The 20710-nt window shown below is 41.1% G+C and overlaps 1 protein-coding gene across 3 annotated transcripts in view; it reads right to left on the reverse strand.

Moving 5' to 3' along the window:
* Nucleotides 1-20710, reverse strand: part of CYTH1 (cytohesin 1) — a 64519-nt gene that overhangs the window by 21407 nt on the left and 22402 nt on the right. The window contains exons 2-3 of one of the 3 annotated variants that reach the window (XM_087955935.1): nucleotides 18883-19098; nucleotides 255-337 (exon numbers count right to left, since the gene is read on the reverse strand). In XM_087955935.1, the coding sequence (XP_087812061.1) occupies nucleotides 255-337; nucleotides 18883-18904 (105 nt within the window). In that variant the 5' untranslated portion in view covers nucleotides 18905-19098. Of the gene's footprint in view, nucleotides 1-254; nucleotides 338-6203; nucleotides 6349-18882; nucleotides 19099-20710 lie in introns of those variants that run through there. The other 2 variants (XM_087955936.1, XM_026667291.2) reach the window with 2 other exon arrangements.

Consider the following 20710-nt stretch of genomic DNA (forward strand, 5'->3'; position numbering starts at 1 on the left):
TGTGAACATGTAAAAAAAAAGTGCTACCTTATGTCAAAAATAGGGCACATCAAAACCTATTAATTTCACTACTGCTTCACCTCTTCTGCAGAAAGCTGTTTATGTGCAGTCAAATTATTGCCACCCTCCATGTTATTGTAATTGTCAGCAACTCTTAAATATTTCAGGCAGGTGCTCCAGAGACACGGGCTTTAACCCAAGCCATGGCCTGCCTGAATTGAACTTCTATTCCCCTGCCCTTTCCACACACACACCTGTATGTCTGCCAGCAGTTCCTGCTTCCGCCGACGGATATTCTCCAATTCTTGACACTCCTCAGGGGTTAGGTCGCTTGGTACTGCAAGGTGAAACAGAAAGAGTTATGCTCTAGGTTTGGAGTTGGTCTGGATTGTCTTATAGGTCCCCTCTGTAACTGTAGAATGTGAGGTAAAGACTTTTATGAATTCAGCAGTTGCCTGTGTATCAAAGGGATGTAGAAAAGAAAGGACTAGAAAGTACAAAGACTATCAAGAATGCGTAAGTGAAGGGTGGAGATTGCTCAATATTTTTTCTCACTAGACTAGACCAAGGGCAGGTGTGTGTGTGTGTACATATACACACACTATCACAGAAATGTTCTCCCATGGCCAAGGATGCTAAATTCTGGGTTAAACACTGGCACCCCCAAAACTTCTCATTTGAAAGACATACACTCAACATTTACTCAGGTTCAGTGAAAGAACACAATTATTACAATTAGTTTGTTCTCTAATATAGATTTTCTAACATCCAAAGGCTTCTGATAGCCTCCCAAAGCCATGGATCCCAGCGAGGCCATCCAAAGCATACCACTAAAGGGAAAAAGATTCCTAAATACTGTGCATGGGGTTTCCTTACATGGATATTTAATTAATGTAATTTAAAATAAAAAGAACGTACATTTAATTTTTATTCTGGCCCCATTCCTTGGTTGAGTGGGACTCTCTGAGTGTCCCTTGAAAACCTAAGGTTAGATTTCTGTCCATAAAGGCTGTTCATTTTTTATCAATGTAATGACCAATCTGTTCTGTGAGAAATGACAAGTCCCTGACATTATAGGCAGCACAGCTTTCTATCACCAATTATGCTACTAAACTTTGGGGTGTACTGCATATGCCTCCTTGCACACATTCTAGCCATTTTACTTATCTTTCAGCCTTGAGCTTATAAATTTCCAAGGCACATCTGGCTGGTCCCATTAAATGCAAAAATGCTGAACTAGAGAGACTCTTCTTCTGATCAAGCAAAAATAATATTTTCAGAAAATGAGAAGTGGATCTGGAGTTGCAACACAAAATGCCAAGAATATTTATTGTAAATCTGATTTCTTTCTGATCAACATGCTTCCTTATCGTATTACCTTCTGGGCATAATCTGTTTTTAACAAAAAAGATTCTTAACAGCACTACAGCATATATTTGCACTTTGGAAGAAATGTTTTAATGTTTCTTTTGGGATGGGGAACAATCTTAATGAGATTTGATATGCAAGGAAAATGTTATTTGGTTTTACCAGCCAGCAGAATCAAGCTCTCTTAGGCTATGGTTTTTCTTTTTGTTGCAAACATAAAATGACGAATGTATCTTTTCTTTTATGTATACAGAGAGTGTTTGCACTAAGACAAATTCCTTGTGTGTCCATCGCACTTGGCCAATAAAGAATTCTGTTCTAAAATGGCAAAATCAGATTGTGCATATTAGGTTAGAGAAGGCTGTATTAGATCAAAAGTTCTAAGTGCACACCTTGAACACAGCACAAATGCTACAAATCTGGGATTTGTAATTTCTGGGAGAAGAATTAGAAGGCATTACTGTATTTTCTAAGAAGGGAAAAACATATAAAACCATGTAACATTCACTGAAAATGTGGAAGTATCAAGATACATTCAACATTCCTAGGAGAATGACATGCTCAAGATTTCAAATGAGAATGTTTGTTTTTCTATAATGCTTTGCAGAATGGATTTTGCCATTTCACAACATGGAGAATTTCACTGCATGAAATTTCTGCCTTTAAGACAAGGCAGTTGCAGAAAAGTTAGCACTCCCCGAGATATATGCATTCTATTTTTACAAAGTACATGAGCTTTTCTCAGTTCTAACTCTTTTACAAAGCATGTCAGCCTAACGTTAGCTTCTGCATCACTCTCTCTTTTCACAAATCTAGATTTATACCAGCAGGTTTAGAAAGCTAATCCCAGGAAGCATGATCTGTTTCATACAAACCAGGTTGCTGGCAATGGGTTGATATTGCAAATGACCCAAGTCTGCTCCAATTACAAATCATAGAGAACATCTATCCTATTATTCAGAAAAATCCTAGAACAGCTTCAACTTTTCAGAGTGAATTAAGATGTGCAGATGTGCATCAGGTGGTGAACAGCAATCATATGCACACAGCTGTGCCCTATCTTCAGAAGCAGTTTGAGAATCCCACTGCAATCTTTTGATAGTTAATCTGGTTGACCCTAGAAGCAATACCAGAGTTAGGCACAAGGGCTCAGTGGAGAAAAGCTTTGCATCTACTGGCTTTATGCCTACTGCAAGGACATGTGAAAGAGATATTTATCTTTCTAACATGCACGAGTTCAGGAAATGGAGGAGGCATGGTGCCTCGGGATTCCTAGGAAAAATAAGAACTTAGTTGAGCATCCTATCTATCATATGGAAGAGGCAGAATGTGATAGCTGAAAGAGCCAGTTCATTCTAGAATTTTGCCCTACATCTGCACAGTGGCATACACAGACTTTTGCATATGCAGCCCGCATTGTAAGACAGCCTGCAAATGCCACTAGAGGAGTTCAAGCACATTCTCTTTATTACAGATGCAAGATGCCCTGACTCAGGATTTTGGCTCATTAAGTTGGCTTGAAATAAGAGTCAAGATGAAACTCCTATTAGGATATCAGATGGGGAAGACCAACCGCGGGTATAGACAATCAGGAAATACGTTGTTGGTTTATCGGTCTACCTGGCAAATGCTCATAGTATTGGGTGGGTGGGTGGGAAATATAGAAAGCAATGGGGACCATGTCCTAATGGGACTACAGATTTCCAATTAGGAGTGGGAAGTCAAATCTCTCTAGTTAAAGCCAATTCAGAGAGCAGAGTTCCTGACACAACAAGGCTTCATTGTGTGACTGCTGGAACAGAGAAGCCGAACAAGGAAAGTGCCTCTTTCTTTGCTTTGTAGTTGGACACGAGGATAGCAGCCTAAAGCCAAACTTCCTGCAGCCACAGAATACAAAGGAGGATGGTCTTAAAGAGGCAGCATCTTCTCTTTCCATCATAAGGGTAAGAGATAGAGCTTTGATGTTTAGCTTAAGTAATTCATGTAATTCAGATACTATTATAAGACTGACAGCATTCATCTTCAAAATTGATTGAGAGCTTTATAAGATTAAATGTGAAATTATGTGAAGTCCACTCTTTCCTATAACTTTGATCTCATTCCTGGTCATTACATCAGTCTTTTTACAATAAAGTTTCTCAACCTGTTTGTAAACCCTCAGAAGAAAGGCAAAGTGTCTTTCCAAGAATGTGGAGAACATTTTTCTTTTGTGAAAAGAATATTTCTTTTATCTGAGGAAGGTGAAAACAAGATTCTATACCTTGCTTCATCTTGTCCTTTTTGGCTATCAATGTTTCCCACTGACAAACTAGAGAGGTGATCATCAAATCAATAGAAAGGGAAAAGTTCAGGGTCTACTCTGAAGTTAATAACTGGTTTGCATCACATATAGACAAACACAGAAACATGATGTTGTGCCCAATAAAAGTAAAGCCAAATGCTTCTGTGGTCCTCTTATTAAAGAGCATAACTGTATGGTACAGGATAATTGTGCACACATCTGATTTGTAGTAATATAAATGTCTCCTCCAGGTCAAATGGGCAATCCTAGACCCATAACATTACAACCTCAATGACTCAAAACAGGTTCCTTAAAAAGACAAGGTAGAACTTTAAGGAGATGGTATAATCTTGGAGGAGACCTTAGAGCAGGGGTGTCAAACCCAAGGCCTGCAGGCCAGATCCGGCCTGTGGGGTGCTTAGATCTGGTCTGCGGGGCTCCCCTGGAAACAGCAAAGGACTGGCCTGCAGCACCTCTGCCAGCAAAAGCAGGCTCCCAATCTCCATTTTCGTCTGGGACAGCCTCCTGTAACCCTCTGCCAGTGAAAACGGAGCTCAGGAGGGCTGCATGCGGCCCTCCCCAGCTCCGTTTTCACTGGCAGAGGGTTACAGGAGGCTGTCCCAGACGAAAATGGAGATTGGGAGCCCGCTTTTGCTGGTAGAGCATTCAGGCTGCCACAGGTGCCCCTGACACGAGTGATGTCAAACTGGCCACACTCACCTTAGCCACGCTTCCCCTCCCAGGTCAAACATAACCCTGATGCAGCCCTCAACACAATTGAGTTTGATACCCTGCCTTAGAGTTTATCTTATCCAGTCTGCTACCCAACGCAACAAACCTCTATTAGATGACTCTGTTTAATCGCTACCAGCAAAGAGGGGATCCACTGTGACAGGTGGTAGTCAATATAGCACCATTGTTGAACAGTTCTTAGTTTTCCCTGATTCTAACCAAAATCTATCGTATTTCTTATAATTCCCACCTCCAAATATTTTTGGAGCAAGAGAGCAAACCCAAGCAAGTTTGAAATCTGATTTCCCTGTTCTATTCTACACTGACATCTAAACTTACATATATGCATACAGCTCTACTAGCCCAGAAACAGCAAATGAGTCAAATTCTGTATAGATCAGCAAAGTATATACATAAACTTTCCAATCAGTTGAGGTTCAGAGAGTGGATTATAGTACTTCTCAAGAAGTAATAATGGTTTTTCTAAAATTCTTCAGCAGCACAAAACTCTCAGCATCTCATTTTCTCTTCTCTTTCATAGCTGCTAATAAAGTAAATTCATGCATTTCTAAAACTATTCATTTCCCCCACTTCCAACTTCCCACTTGCTTATGGGACAGTTAACCTTATCACTCAATATTGCCTTGGACTATAATAAAGGCATCTTTCTACAGATTAAATGCATCTGTGCCTAGTTCAAATGAAAGCATCCTATGGGTGTTCTTTCCTGCTTTACTTTGTGCCAGTATTAAACCAATAATTTTTACAGAAGTGCAGTCTGGGTCTGCAAGAATGGAGCAATCAAGTTCCCACAGGTGACAACAGCTATACTGAGTGTTTAATCTCAAATTTTGTCCTCTACACTGAGTCATATGGGTGGATGTATGAAACGTTCCATTTTAAGTTTGAAACAGTTCCAATATAATCTAAAACGTCTGAGGAGAAGGGGGGGGAGTGTTATCATTATGGCAGCAACATTATGCTCAAAACAGGATAAATTCAAAATGGTCCAAATTTCCAATATCTTGCCTACCTTTAATTGGTTTCAACCTTTGCTCCAAAAAAAGGAAATTCTTTTGCTCTTGGTGATATAATGTCCGTCACCCCAGAAGTTTAAACTCTTGACAAACAGCAAGTTACATTGCCATAGACTATTAACTATTGCTTCTTTAGAAAATCTTACACCCAAGTTTCTATCTGAATAGCGGTCAAACTAACAGTCACAGCCTTTAACTCAGGTATCTACCCCTGTAATTCCAAACCAGTACAATCTGTCCAGAATACATCCTAGACACAAACTGTATCATTTTTCACTTGGGAACATTAAGGAACACTAAGGCTCATCTACGTATGGACACTCTACTTGCATCAGGGAAAATCCAGTTCCTGAATGCACATTTGACAGAATGATGAACATCTGAGATCAGAAGACAAGAGAGATGCCCATAAATAAGCTTACAAAATCCTTAGACTATTATCCTTCTGGCCTCTACACTAAATCCTTCAAAGGAGCTATTTCTTCCATCCCAACACTAAGAAAAACATTAGCATAATATCCTCTATGCCAAAAAATAAGCTATTGGGAAACTACAGTTACAGACAGTAGGCAGAGGTGGAAAGCAAAGCCCGCCGATGGCTGGACATAAAGATATGTCACACCAAGCATGCCTATGACAGAAAGAACAAGCACATGGGACTCCCGTGATTAAGACCCAGACCCAGCACACTAGATGTAATTGTGACACAGAAAGAGTGCCAAGCAATTGCAGCTTTTCCTAAAGCAGAGACAATTACCCATTTGCACACCCATGCACACGCTTACCCCAGTCAGCTGCCTTGCTTTTTTCTGTCTGCTATAGATGTAAGTCTTGTGACACGGCATCAGTGCACTGGCGGTCCATGTGTTGGGGGAGCCCAGCCTTGTCAAGGCAAAGGGGTTGTTTCTCATTGGGCCCTCATTCTACTCCACAGTGCTTCCCGGTCTGCCTTCCAGAGAGACTGATGGCTTTGGGACCACCCACCTGCCACTGCACAGAGCCCAGGCATTAACTCCTGCCTGCCTAAACCGCAGCTAGGACGGCACAAAATGTAGTGGAGCTCTTGACTCTTGGCAAGGCAAGCCTTTCTCTTTCAGAAGCAGCCCCAGCATTCTCAATCTTAAATCAGGAATTGAAGCCACTTCTACCAAAACGGCTTCTCTTCTCTGCTGCTTACTACTTCAATACCAGTAAAATCTTTCTAGAAGGAAGAGAAAGCAGAGCTACATTATTTAGCTTAATAGTACCCTATTCAGTAAACACTGCCGCATCTTGTTAAATAAGTTTAAGGCACACACATCTCAGAATTCTGTTTTCACCCAAATGGATTGGCAACATTTCCACATTGCTATAAACCCACAGTTGTGATTGTTCTTTTTATTCAAAGCTCACATCAATTTGGCAAATGTTGATTTCCCCTCTATTTTCTGAATGCTCATGGAGATACCCCAGCTAACTGAAATATCTTTTCCCCTCTTTTACCTTTGATTTCAGGCTGTATGCTCTTGACCAACATAAAGATTTTCTTCCTCTGTATTCTGTCTCTTCTGCAACAGACTTTTAAAGAGATTTTGGGAAGCTTCCTCTTTTCCTTCCTTGCCTTTTAACTGGCATAAAGGAATCACACTGAAGTGATTATTTGTTATTGGTATTTGCTATAAATGCTGGTAGTTAAAAGGAGAAGTATTTGTGTGCCATTGTCCCTTGCAGCAAAGAAAGGCAGTCTTCCACAACAGGATTGTCCCGATTAAGTCCTACATGCTCAGTGATAGCAATAGCACTTACTTATATACCACTTTTCAATGCTTTACAGCCCTAAGTGGTTTACAGAGTCAGCATATTGCCCCAACAATCTGGGTCCTCATTTTATCCACCTCGGAAGGATGGGAGGCTGAGTCAACCTTGAGCCTGGTGAGATTTGAATTGCCAAATTGCAGGCAGCCGGCAGTCAGCAGAAGTAGCCTGCAGTACTGCATTCTAACCACTGCGCCACTGTGTGATACTACATGTTCCATGAATCTATCTATTTCTTAAGAAAACTTCATGGACAAGAATCAAAAGGAATATTTGTGGCATGTTGGGCTGGGGAGAAATATAGGAAATGAAGAGGGAAGAGCCTTATCTTTGGCAAAAGTAGGATAAAACAAAGCAGCACTCCAGTTAATAGTATGTAAACGCTTTTTGAATAGGAAATATTTGAACAGGAAATATTTAATTTTATTAAATTTATTAAATTAAATTTCATTTTATTTTAATCTAACTTTACATTTAAATCCTATTTCTTTTTGCCATTTGCCTGTTAACAAGCTATTAAAATGCAATATTGTATAACTCTTCCGGGTCCGGCTGTTCTAGGCCTTCTGTCAATATACTTATTGACTTCTTTACATAAAGTAAAAAGTCTGAAATCCTGTTCAGTGCTGAAAAAGATGTTATGCTTTGTTTAGAAATAAATTCCAACAGAGATTATTTTTTTATACTCATTCAGGAAACGTGGTTTAGACCTGATCAAAATTAATTTAAAAACAGGGATTTATGAAACATTGTAGTGCTGACAAATCAGGTGTAAAGAACTTCACACTCCAAAAAGATTCTTATTCTAGGCTGGATTTTTGTGTGTGTGATTATTTGTTCTTGTTTTTAGCTTCTGTAGTCTTAAGCTTTATGAATTAAAAATCCTAGAGAAACTTGTATCTTCCTCACATGATTTTCATTATGGGAAAATGTAATTAGAAATAAGTATCCAAGTCATATTTTTACTTTGGGTTTCTATTTCCTTAACAATTTTGAGATATATTCTCTACACTAGCCTCTTTAAATAAGCTTTGTAAATTTCAAACCCCCTTTACGTCTGAGTTTTATATATCTTATTATTTGGCCTTGTTTGATATTTAGATCTAAAGGTCCATAATATTCAAATTCACTGTAATAGGACAAACCTATACGTGATTGCTCACCTATTGATTTTATAGGGAATTAGTATGATACAGAGGATGGAAACCTAAAAACATCTCAATGAAATTGTTGAAAATGATTTCCCCTCCTATGTGCCTTAAGTAATCTTCACAATATGCTGGACATTCAGGAACTGCTGTCTTCCATCTTGTACGTCATCAGGTATGTTTACATAGAGATGGCCTGTTCTTGCTTTAGGTTCTCACCAATTTTTTTTTCTACTCCTTAATTGCAGATTCAGGTTCAATACTTCCATACATTTTTAGTCTTTTACTTCTACCTAAGCCACACAGCAAATACAGCTTAACATCGGGGTTTAAAATAAAGAACCACCATCATCAGGTCTTCACCATTTGTGTTTTACAGTGTGTCTAATAAATCAGGAAACCCCTTGCTTCATTTGTTCACAGTGAAAGATGACAGCAAATGCTTGGATGGCATTCACTCTTAAATCAGTGCTTCCTTAATATATCTTGGCTAACACATCCCAGCTGCATCTTCCAAGAATCCTTGTCAGGTTTAATTTTGTCATGGTAGCTACCCACAAGATAGCAGTAGTTGTCATAAGCCAACAACAGGAACCAACTATCAATTTGAATGATCAGTGAACTTGGAGACATCCTGCATTTTGGCTGCCACATAAGAGCCTTCCTACAACATGATAAATCTGTTGAAAAACAATTCATCAGAAAAGCCGTAGTGTGGAGAAGCTGATTTAAACACACTCCATATGATGACCTAAACACACCTGTTCTTGCCTGCAAGTTCTAAGGCTCAAGATTCATCTGTGTCAACCTTCTGAACTCAAATAATCCAGTAGAAGGAGCAGCAAACCTAGATTGGGCATCCTTAAGCAAAGCATTTATTTAAAGCCTTCAAAGATCTGGAATCTCTTCCTCTTTGCTAAGAGTTTCCTATAGCAGTTAATGTCTAAGACCGGAGTCATCTCAGGTTCATTTCTGATTTGTTACTTGCCCATCAAGTGGCATCTATCATTTCTTCCTGACATGCATTACTCCTTTGTGAATCCTTATATGATTCACCAGGGTACCATAATTCTGTATTGCACTGCTTTTCAGGATATGGTATGAACAACTTTAGACATTGCCATATAGGGAAGCACTTAGAAGAAACATTCACCCTGTAAGAAAGTCTGATAAAGTGCCTCATGGGGAGGTTAAGAGAACAAAAATATGAAGAGGGAAAACTGCCTTTAGTATATATTAGTGCAAAGGAAAGACTATTCACAGGACTTGTTCAAGGTTTTGCTGCTACCAGCATTCCAACGGGTCTTAAATGCTTAGCACAAAGGAGAATATCACAAGGAAAAGAAGGGAAAGGCAAAATGAGAGATGACTACACCAGTAGTGGGATTCAAAATTTTTTACTACCAATTCTGTGGATGTGGCTTGGTAGGCGTGGCATTGCTTGGTGGGCGCTGCTTGGTGGGCATGGCGGAAAAGGATACTGTAAAATTTCCCTTCCCTTCCCACCCCATTAACCTGCTTTCCAGCTCCGTTCTCCTGTGCAGGGCAACAAAAGAAGACCCAGCCAATCAGCTGGGACTTGGGAGGCAGAGAATAGGTGGGGGCAGGGCCAGTCAGAGGTGGTATTTGCCAGTTCTCCGAACTACTCAAAATTTCCGCTACCGGTTCTCCAGAACTGGTCAGAACCTGCTGAATACCACCTCTGGAATATACCTACAACCAAGATTGCTTAGCCATTATGTTCAGATGGTGGCATCTGAGCTGTAGCTATTACTTTCCTTCAAAATATTTCCTCTACTTGAGAGGCAGTTTGGTTAATAGTTAAGGCATCAAGCTAGAAACTGGGAGTCTGAGTTCTAGTCTTGCCTTAAGCACAAAGCCAACTGGGTGACCTTAAGCCAACCAATCTCTTCACTTCTAGGAAGGAGACAATGGCAAATCATTTCTAAAAAACCTTGCCAAGAAAACTGCAGGACCTTGTCCAGGAGATCACCAAGGGTCAATACTGACCCATAAATAAATAAAATATATTTTGAAATTTTAGGTTCAAGCAGTTGATTCGCATGTCTGATCAGTCCAAAAAAATATAACCAAGTCTTAACCATAATTAGCTTTTCCTTATTTATGTCTGCCTCCCCTTTCCACTGTTTTCTTTAAATCAAATTATAGATTATGCATTTCATCCTGGTTCCTTTCTTGTATTCTTTAAAGCAGCATGCAGGTTCGTAGCATTCTTACCAACAGATAGTAATATACTGTCTACATCTCCTAACAACACACTTAGGCATAAACAAGCTGAGAGGAGGCATTGCGCCACACAGATGAGAGGGAAGAACAATTCTACAACAAGACATCTACACATTAAGTTTTAAAAACCCAGGCAGTAGCAGTGATTGAAGTTTAGAAAGCAATGGGGAAGGTAAATTCCAGATTTACACAGCTTCCTGTGTGCGTGTGTGAGGCATATCAGTGCAGTAGACAGCCTAATTATGAATTGATTTGGTGCTTGAAGCAGCAGCAGGGCTCCTGAACACATTTGTTTACTTGGATTCCCTCAAAAGAATTGTTTTTGACACAAGCTCACAATATTTATATTAAATATTCTCATATCACAACTGCAGACAAAGGCAGAGTGGCAGGACAAAAAAAAAACTTTTTTTGTACATTACATCACCCATACCCAATATTCATTGCAAGAACCAAGGCTTGTAACTTCCTTAAATCTGAGTTATCTTCCTTGCGAAAATTTTGAGATGCTGTTAAGAACTGCAAGGCCACAAGCCACGAAAACAAGCTCCTCAAACAGGCCCAAGTGACACACTTGCTAGGTCAATGGCCTGACTTCAAAACACATCCTTGGTGGAGGTTCTACATCCAGATTATGTTATCAAACTCATCAATTACAATGGGGTTCAGAGGTGGTATTCAGCAGGTTCTGACCAGTTCTGGAGAACCGGTAGCGGAAATTTGTAGTAGTTCGGAGAACCGGCAAATACCACCTCTGACTGGAGATTTTACAGTATCCTTCCCCTTGCCATGCCCACCAAGCCACGCCCACAGAACCGGTAGTAAAAAGAATTGCATCCCACTGGTGGGGTAACATGCTTACAATGTTGGAGGAGAAAGCACATAATACATTTTTTTTTTAGAGAGAGTGGGACAATCTTTAGCTTCTGCCAGTACATTTGTTCACAAGCCAATTATTTATTCATTAACAATTCTCACACAATTCTCCTGATGCAACTGGCATCAGAAAGAGGAAAGAGGAGGAAGGATCATTTATTCAAGAGTGGAGGAGGGTGTTATGTAAACTAAACACCATGATACATATCAAATTCTAGCACATTGTAAGACAAAAAATGCTTCATTTTCCTCTTGGCTTTCAGTGTTGATAAATGGCTGACAGATTTCACCCAAAGAAACCCCATCACTGGAAAGGGAAATTTAGGTTCCTCTCCCTGTTGTTTGTTATCATTCAGCCCTCAATCCTCAGTTTCATAATATGTTACTCCCATATCATCACAAGGCCTCAGCTATTCATTAGCTGTTACTGATAGAGATTAAGGGAAAGTGTTGAAGAGAGGGAAGGAGGAGCAGGCCCTGTCCGCCATCAGTTTGAAGTAACAGAATATTCCAGGTACAAAGGAATCAATGTTATACCTGGAGGCAAGAATACTGTCCCCTATGTCATATGGCAGGGGTCCCCAACCACCGGGCCCCGGACCGGTACCGGTCCGTGGAACATTTTCTACCGGGCCGCCGGTTTGCTGGGCGCCGCCATCTTGTTTCAATGAGAAAGTGCTTCCAGGTGAGCTTTTCCGGTTGGAAAGCGGCGTTTGGGTCCTGAAGGAATCCTCGCGCCTTAGTTTCATCGAAGGGGGGGGGCTTCGAACGAAACTAAGGCGCGAGGATTCTTTCAGGACCCAAGGCAAGGCGAGCCGAGCGGCCGTCCCGAAGCCGTCCCGAAGCCCATCGACAAAGGTACAAAGGAGGAGTTGAAGGTGGCGGGGAGAAGTGGGGGACAGCTGGCTGGCCGGTCGCTCGGCTCGCCTTGCCTTGTCATGCATGCTGATGCCGGTACCGGGCCGTGGATCATTTTGTGATGCTGGTACTGGGCCGTGGCACAAAAAAGGTTGGGGGCCACTGTCATATGGGGTGCTCAGATGGATTCATTTCAATGCATGTGGGCATCCTCGCCCCAAATTCTCCTAAACAAATCACACTGCCACAAGCCTAGGACTCACTTGCCTGTTGGGCCAGGGAAAATATGGGTTTGTTGAAACAACTATTCTTGGGGGTGGAAGTGGGGGCAGGGCTGGAACTATAACTAATTTTCAATTTATGACTACAGTTGGGATTGGGATTTCAGCGATAAATCAGTGTGATCATCAGTCAAGTCCTCCTCACATGACCAGACCTGATTTTACAATTTTTCAGCCAGTTGTGAAGCAAAGTCAGCTTTCCCAATGGACACTTTTTGCCCCCTTTTTTGGCAGGAAACCGGCAAAACAGGTTGCAAATCACAATCGCATGAACTACAGGACCTTGCAACCAGTCATAAATGTGAGCCAGCTGTCAAGCACCTGAATTGTGATCATCTGGCCACAAGGGTGGTGCAATAGTTGCAAGTACAAGCAGAGATCATAAAGCACTTTTTTCCAACTTTGAAATATTATTAATTGAATGGTCATACATTGAGGACTACCTGCATTAAAGTAAGAGGAAAACATTTTTCCTTTTATGAGCGTTTCCCCCCAGCATCTATAACATTCACAGGAACCATAAGGAGGAAAACATTTTCTATATAGGTAATCCTCAACTTATGACCAAAATTGAGCCTAAAATTTCCATTGCTAAGCAAGACTGTTATTAAGCAAATTTAGCCCCATTTTATGACCTTTCTCGCCACAGTTGTTAAGAGAATCACTGCAGTTGTTAAGTTAGTAACCCAGTTGTTCAGTGATTCTGGGTTCCCCATTGACTTTGCTTGTCAGAAGGTCGCAAAAGGGGATCACATGATCCGGGACACTCCAACCATCATAACTATGAATCAGCTGCCAAACGTCTGAATTTTGATCACATGACCATGGGGGAGCTGTAATGGTCACAAATGTGAAAAATGGTCATAAATCCATTTTTTTTCAGTGCCGTTGTTAATTTTGAATGGTCACTAAACCAAACTGTTGTAAGTTGAGGACTACCTGTACTCAACTCCTTCTGAGTAATAGTTGGCAAAATCAGATATGTCTACTATGAAATGATTCATAGTATTGTCAATGATGACTGCGAGTAAGAGCTTTTTTTTTTTTTTTTGCACAGCTGTGGATCCCTATTGACATGAATCCACTCAGCCAAGGAGAGGCAATTCCCAAGAATTAGAAGTCAGAGTGAGTCCTAATTAGAAGTCCCTTTGTCTCTGCCCTTGCATTAAAAATCTTTCATCATATTGCTACCTGCCTATATTTGCATAATAAAGTAAGAGAACATGTACTTGCATTGCTTCACCTATTCTAGATTCAGCCTTCCCTCTTCTGGTGACCTTCAGAAGTGTTGTGAGAAGAGCTCCTGGAATAATGCAGTCCTGCACATCTGGGCGGCATTAAGTTGAATAGAAAGCTGCACTACGGATGGTTACATAGCAGAAATTCCAATGGTCAAATGTGAGGTTTCCCCTCCTTCACAAAAAAAGACTAAGCAAACCAATTCACGTTATGCTGTGTTTGCTAAAGACAACGGATGCAAATTGTTCTTTTAAATAATAGCTTCACTGGCTCACTAGTTTTCCCCCCCCTCCCATTTTCCCAGGCACAAAAATGTGGCAGCCTGGAAGCTTCTAAGTAAATTATGGCTTCCAAGGCTGACGCTCACATTGTCTCTTATAGCAAAAAGAGTTGGCATTAAGGTATATCAGGTTTTTGCTTTTTTGCCCAGGATTTCAACATTCTTTGTGACCAGAGCAGAGGCCCCTTTACTAATCTTTTTTTTTTTTTTTGCTGGAGTATGATTTCTACTGTGCCTGTTGTTTCAGGGCAAATGCACTGAACAAAAAAATAGAGCCTTGATTCCATAGAACAGGGGTGTAAAACTCAAGGCCTGCGGGCTGAATCTGGCCTGTGGGGTATTTAGAACTAGCCCATGGGGCCACCATGGAAACAGTAAAGTAACAGATAACAATATCAGATAATCAGAGTTGGAAGGGACCAAGTGGGGAGACCCTACACCATTTATGACAAATGGCAGTCTAATCTCTTCTTAAAAGTCTCAAGTGATGGTGCTCCCACACCTCAACTTCTGAGGGCAAGCTGTTCCATTGGTTAATTGTTCTCACTGTCAGAAAGTTTCTCCTTATTTCCAGGTTAAATCTCTCCTTTTTCAGTTTCCATCCATTATTCCTTGACTGGCCTACAGGCACTTTAGAAAACAGCTTGACCCCCTTCCTCCCTGTGGCAGCCCCTCAAATATTGGAAGACCGCTATCATGTCTCCCCTGGTCCTTTTCTTTACTAGACTAGCCAAGCCCAATTCCTGTAACCGTTCTTCATATGTTTTGGTCCCCTAATTATCCTGGTTGCTCTTCTCTGCACTTTTTCTGGAGTCTAAAGATGATAACATCTTTTTTATAATGTGGTGACCAAAACTGTATCCAGTACTCTAGGTGTGGTCTAAAGGACCAGCCCACGGTGCCTCTGCCAGTGAAAACGTTTTCTCTGGCGGGGGGCTGCAGGACATTGAGCTAGACATGCCCACTCGGCCCCTCTAATGCGGTGCTCAATGAAATCGAGTTTGACACCCCTGCCATAGAACACGTCCCAATATATCTCTGGAAAAACCTTAAGCATCAGGTTATGGAGATGGAGATTTCAATACAGAGGAAGTAAAGTTAATGCTAATGGCAACTCAAGGGGAGCAGCCTGTACAATCTTAAACCATAGATTGTTCCTAATTATGTCAAGTTCTAGAGTGCTTGGGCACAGCACGTACCTTATAGAATTTAAGTTCAAAGAGAAATAGCAACCAAGATGTGCCATGCACGGTGAACACAAGCAGTAAAGAGAGAATCCAAGCTTTAGTGAGAAAAACCCAGCACTGTTCATACAGGCAGAAAAAGAACAAAACCCCTGCCATCATTAGCAGATAGCAAGGTGAAAAATGTATGTGGCTATTGAGAAATGACTTGGTACAATAAATCATGTCCTGGTCATTTCGTTTGCAAGTTTAGGATGTACTAAAGCTGGCACAATGCAGTGGAGAAGTAGCTCTTTATTTAGACCAGGGGTGTCCAACCTTGGCAACTTTAAGACTTGTGGACTTCAACTCCCAGAATTCCTCAGCCAGCAGCTGGCTGAGGAATTCTGGGGTTGAAGTCCACAAGTCTTAAAGATGCCAAGGTTGACACCTAGTTTGACAGAAACTGAACTAAACTACCTTTTGGATCCTACTCCTCTGCCAATTAAACAGTTCAATTTATGGCTAAGTGATTTTTTTTTATACAAGAAAAAAGTTTCACTGTTTAAAACTACACAATTTCCCCCAAAAGCTTGGTTGCTTATTTATCTATACATTGAATTCTGCTATTCACAATAGTCCACCAAAGACAAATGCTTTAAAAAGCCCAATACTGTTAAAATCAGATGATCAAACTAATTAATTATATAAAACAGAAAATACCATATAATAACCACAGGCCCCCATCATATGTACATTACAATTCACAAAGAGCTGCAGAAAAGCTGTTTTAATAGCTTCGCAAAAAGATGCTGAGGTCAGTGCTAATGGGTGTGGGGGGGAATGTGAGCTGTTCAGAGTGAATTGCTGTTCAGGATGGGAAGGAAACCACAAAGTCAAGGCTGTGGAACACTGATAGCTTTGCAATAAGAGCAATGGGGTTAGCCCATGGCTACAAGGCAGCTTGGCTTCTTTGAAGGTTGAGTTGTGTTAGAGTTCACCATTATGTGGGCCAGGGGTCCCCAAACTTGGCAACTTTAAGGCTTGTGGACTTCAACTCCCAGAGAATTCTCTGGGAGTTGAAGTCCACAAGTCTTAAAGTTGCCAAGTTTGGGGACCTCTGATGTAGGGCTCCAAACTGGGGAGGCAGACATAGCACCTCTTAAGTTAAGTTTACTACTCAATTGCTCAGTTAGAACCAGGGATGACCTTGTTAACAGTCTATTAAAGCCAGAAGCAATAGAACCAGTAAGCCAAGGCATTGGTCCATCCATCTCAATAATGTTTACACGGAGGGAAAACAGAATAGAAATTGGCATAAAGTGCCAGACTTAGGAAACTAGAATTTCTAATTCCACACAACAGAAAGAAATGAAAAACTTTCCTGTACCTTCCTGAAAAAATTAAAGAATCCAACAATAACACGCTCACATACAAAGAATTAAGAAAAATAGAAAATGTTAAGGAATGTCGAAAGGACAATCTTATGGGTTTATTTTGGAATGAGAAAAAACATTTAAAAGAAGATTTTACACTCTCAAAATTAGTAAATAATTTTCTAGTCATCTGAACAGAGCGTCTGCCTTGAAACGTAGCCTAGGAATAAATTACAGGATTCATGTTCATTTTCACTGTTACATGTAATGTAATGTTAGAATTTGTCTTTAACATTACAACTACATGAGGGTTTCCTTAAATACATGCATTAGACCAGGGGTGTCCAACCTTGGCAACTTTAAGACTTGTGGACTTCAACTCCCAGAATTCTGGGAGTTGAAGTCCCCAAGTCTTAAAGTTGCCAAGGTTGACACCCTGCATTAGACTGTTCCAATAAAGACTGGGGAAAAACCAAGAGTCAATTGTTATAAATGAACTAAAGCTGTGTTCTTAATTCAGCTACTTGAAAACACACTTATAGGCTCGGCATGGATAGTAAAACACCTGTGCTTCTTAATTTTATAATGCACAGAACCCCACCAAGTCACCATTTTGAGGCCCTTGACAAAAAAGAGACCCATCAAATCAAGAGATCCAGCCCATTCCCAATTATAAGAACCAGCAGCATCTTTTCTCCCAACCTTGCAGAGAAGTTCCTCAGACCTTGCTGGAACTGCACTTCTACAAGTCAAGAAAGTCTTCTGCTAAGTCCCAGCCCACTTCCAACTAACATGAATACTGTCAGGTGTTGCAGGAAAAAAAAATCCTGCTATTCAACAAAATGGTCTGCTAATAACTTGATCGGCATCTTTGGAAAACAACTTAAATTTTCAAAGAACTACAATCTGCATCATTAAGTGGCTCTGTTCCTCTAAACTGCTGGCATACATGTGCAGTAGTGTTGGTTGCAGAGGACTAATTCTGCTAACCCTCAGGAAATTGTTTAGTAATTTAAAAGTTAGCCAGTAAATTAGATGGGCTACACATTTAAAATGCTAGATTGATAAACAGCCTTTATGTTCAAAGGGAGCACAATAAGTGAGGGCTTTTTTTTTCCTATTGTGAACATAAAATAATCATATTTTACAGCTTGCCAAGGAGTGGGAGACATTTACTAGCTCAAGTGTGCAGGGAAGGGAATTAAAAAAGCAAGATTCCCTTGATGGATACATTGACTGTGATTGCTTTGGGCTTGCTGTTTAACACATGCACACACACACAAAACCAGAAATGTTTGACCTTTGTAAGTTGTTAGAATTTTTAAATACCTAATTTTCATACTTGATTTGCACTTAGAATTAGCCTTTTAATAGCCCTTGAAGTACTGTGACAATATTTTAAATGATCTACTGAAAATGTATTTGTTGACAAATCAAGTGGCCTCCCATGTTTTCCCTCTCTGCCAACAAAACAATGACTACTGCATTTGCTCCTTTACAACCTGTCCCTCAACGACCAGTTCATCTGGATACTTGTGCACTCAGTGAAAATTACATCATTCAATGTGCATCTAAAGAAAAGAGAAACCTGCCCCAAATTTGGTTTCACCAAATCCATATGCTCTCCCCTCCCACAGCCTCCTTAGTGCCCAAAGGCCAAGGTGGAACAGGCAGGAGAGCTCTGGTATCCAAGACATGCTGTGGCATGCCTTGTGTGCCGCATGCTCCAGAGCTGCCAACAGAAAGTCTCCTTTTTGAAGTATAGAAAGTCCTAACTCCTCCTACGGAAAAAGAAAAAAAATGGGGTGCTTCTATTTTCACAAGAACCCCTCAAATCTTTAGAGCCCAGCAATGTTCACAAGAACAAGGGTATGCACTACTGTTTTTTATACAGACTTCACACCCAATGCTGCCCTATATACCCTTGTAGAACTGTCCAACTTCAGACAAATAACTCATGAGCAGGAACCCAAGGTATACTTCTACTCTACTGGAGCTGAGACCTGGCAGAAGTTTTGACTACAGAAACATACCGGGTCATTTTTGGAAAAAACATTATCCCATAGACTCCTAAATTGAAGAGATAGATAAAGATTTCCTTAATATATTCAGTCAAACTGACCCTAGGACAAGGTCCCTCAAACGAAATCATTTGGCTCAGCCACCCAGATGAGCTGGGAATACCCCACCACATGTGCTCACCGGTCTCCATCCTGAGCACCATGCTGCCAGCAGCAGAGACAGAGTACAGACCACGGCTGTTGTTCGATCCAAGATAGGTGCGGCCCGGCAACTCGACGGGGTTGATACCTGCAACTGGATTGCTGCCTGTCTGTTGCTTCCTGGAATGAGTCAAATCTTGTTCCAGCTAGTGGGTGGCTCTCGCTTCGGACGGAATAGGCGTCACTGCCTTTCTGCCTGCAACGGAGATAACCAGTAACGCCCTGTTCCTGTGCTGATCCCTCAAGCTTTAAAAAACCATTAACCCCTCCTGCTCTGCAGATCAGACAGAAACTTTCGCCTGAGAGATGGAAGTGAAAGAAAACCCACTAAAGAAGGTTCTCGGGAGCATATAGATCCTATATGGCAGAGGTCTCCAAACTTGGCAACTTTAAGACTTGTGGACTTGTTGAAGTCCACAAGTCTTAAAGTTGCCAAGTTTGGGGACCCCTGTTATATGGAAACAGACTTTGTAGCAAAAGTCTGAGGTCTCTCAGGTTCAATGCTAAGCTTTTTATGCAAGTAAACAAGAAACTAAGAGCCAATGGTGTATAAGGGTTGGAGTGTTGGAATTAGGAATGAAAGAAGCCAAGTTCAATCTATGGTCAGCTTTGAAGCTCAGTGAGTGACCCTGGAATAAACAGTATGTCTGAAGGTTATTTTCAAAACAGCCCTGTGAAATTATTAAAATGGTCTGCCTTCTGTTGAGAAGGAAAGGGAGGGGAAGAGGAGGGAGAGATATGTTACATTACATCATGCCACTGTGTATGAGGAATTAAGTGACTTTTACCATCTTTCTTAAAGCAGTTGCTTAGTCAGTTGTAGAATGATGTGTCTCTAAAAAATGATTTCATGCCTACCACAGAACATTTATTAAAACAAATGGCAGCTGGATGTTCTAAGGGAATTATTGAACTGCTGGATGCAATTCAGTGGTGGGATTCAAAAAAATTTACTACCGGTTCTGTGGGCGTGGCTTGATGGACATGGCTTGGTGGGCACGGCAGAGGAAGTTGCTGCAAAATCCCATTCCTTCCCCACCCCACTAACCTGCTTCCCAGCTCCGTTCTCCTGTGCAGGGCAACAAAAGAAGACCCAGCCGACCAGCTGGGACTCGGGAGGCAGAGAATAGATGGGGGCAGGGCCAATCAGAGGTGATATTTGCCGGTTCTCCAAACTACTCTAAATTTCCGCTACGGGTTCTCTGGTCAGAACCTGCCGAATACTACCTCTGATGCAATTGGCTAAAAATATCAAATGTGAGATGCAAAAGTGTGGATAGCCACTAGGGGGCAGCAGCAGAGAATGTCCCGCATCTGCATACTTTTATCTTTCTGGCTATTTAGATTTCTGCAAGCCAGACCTGGCAGCCTTAAGTCTACCCTTCTGCCATTCATTCACCAGTAATGAAGCAGTAATGAAGCACCAGTAATGAACCATTCATTCACCAGTAATGAAGTAGTGGTCTCTCATTATTGAAGACTTATGCAAACACATCACTCTTCATTACACACACACACACACACACACACACACACGCGTTCCCGGGGCAGTGGGAGGGGCCACGGCGGACTTGAAACCTCCAGCCGGGAGTCGCCACGTCCGAATGCATCCAAGTTAGAAATAGTTAATCCCAGATTTCACCTTATTTCTCTCTATAGGCCCTTTCTGAATCTTCTTCATATTTCAAGAACTGATTTCAAGAACAAGAGGAACAATGGTAAAGAAAGATTCCTGTCTAATGGGAGTAGAAGAAAGCACCTTTGTCATCCATTCTAACCAAGTATTCTTTGTTTTGCCTCCTCACTTC

The sequence above is a fragment of the Notechis scutatus genome, chromosome 2 (genome assembly GCF_049901735.1).
Source record: "Notechis scutatus isolate UNSWTSFEM ecotype Mainland chromosome 2, rNotScu1.2, whole genome shotgun sequence".
Classification (NCBI taxonomy): Eukaryota; Metazoa; Chordata; class Lepidosauria; order Squamata; family Elapidae; genus Notechis; species Notechis scutatus.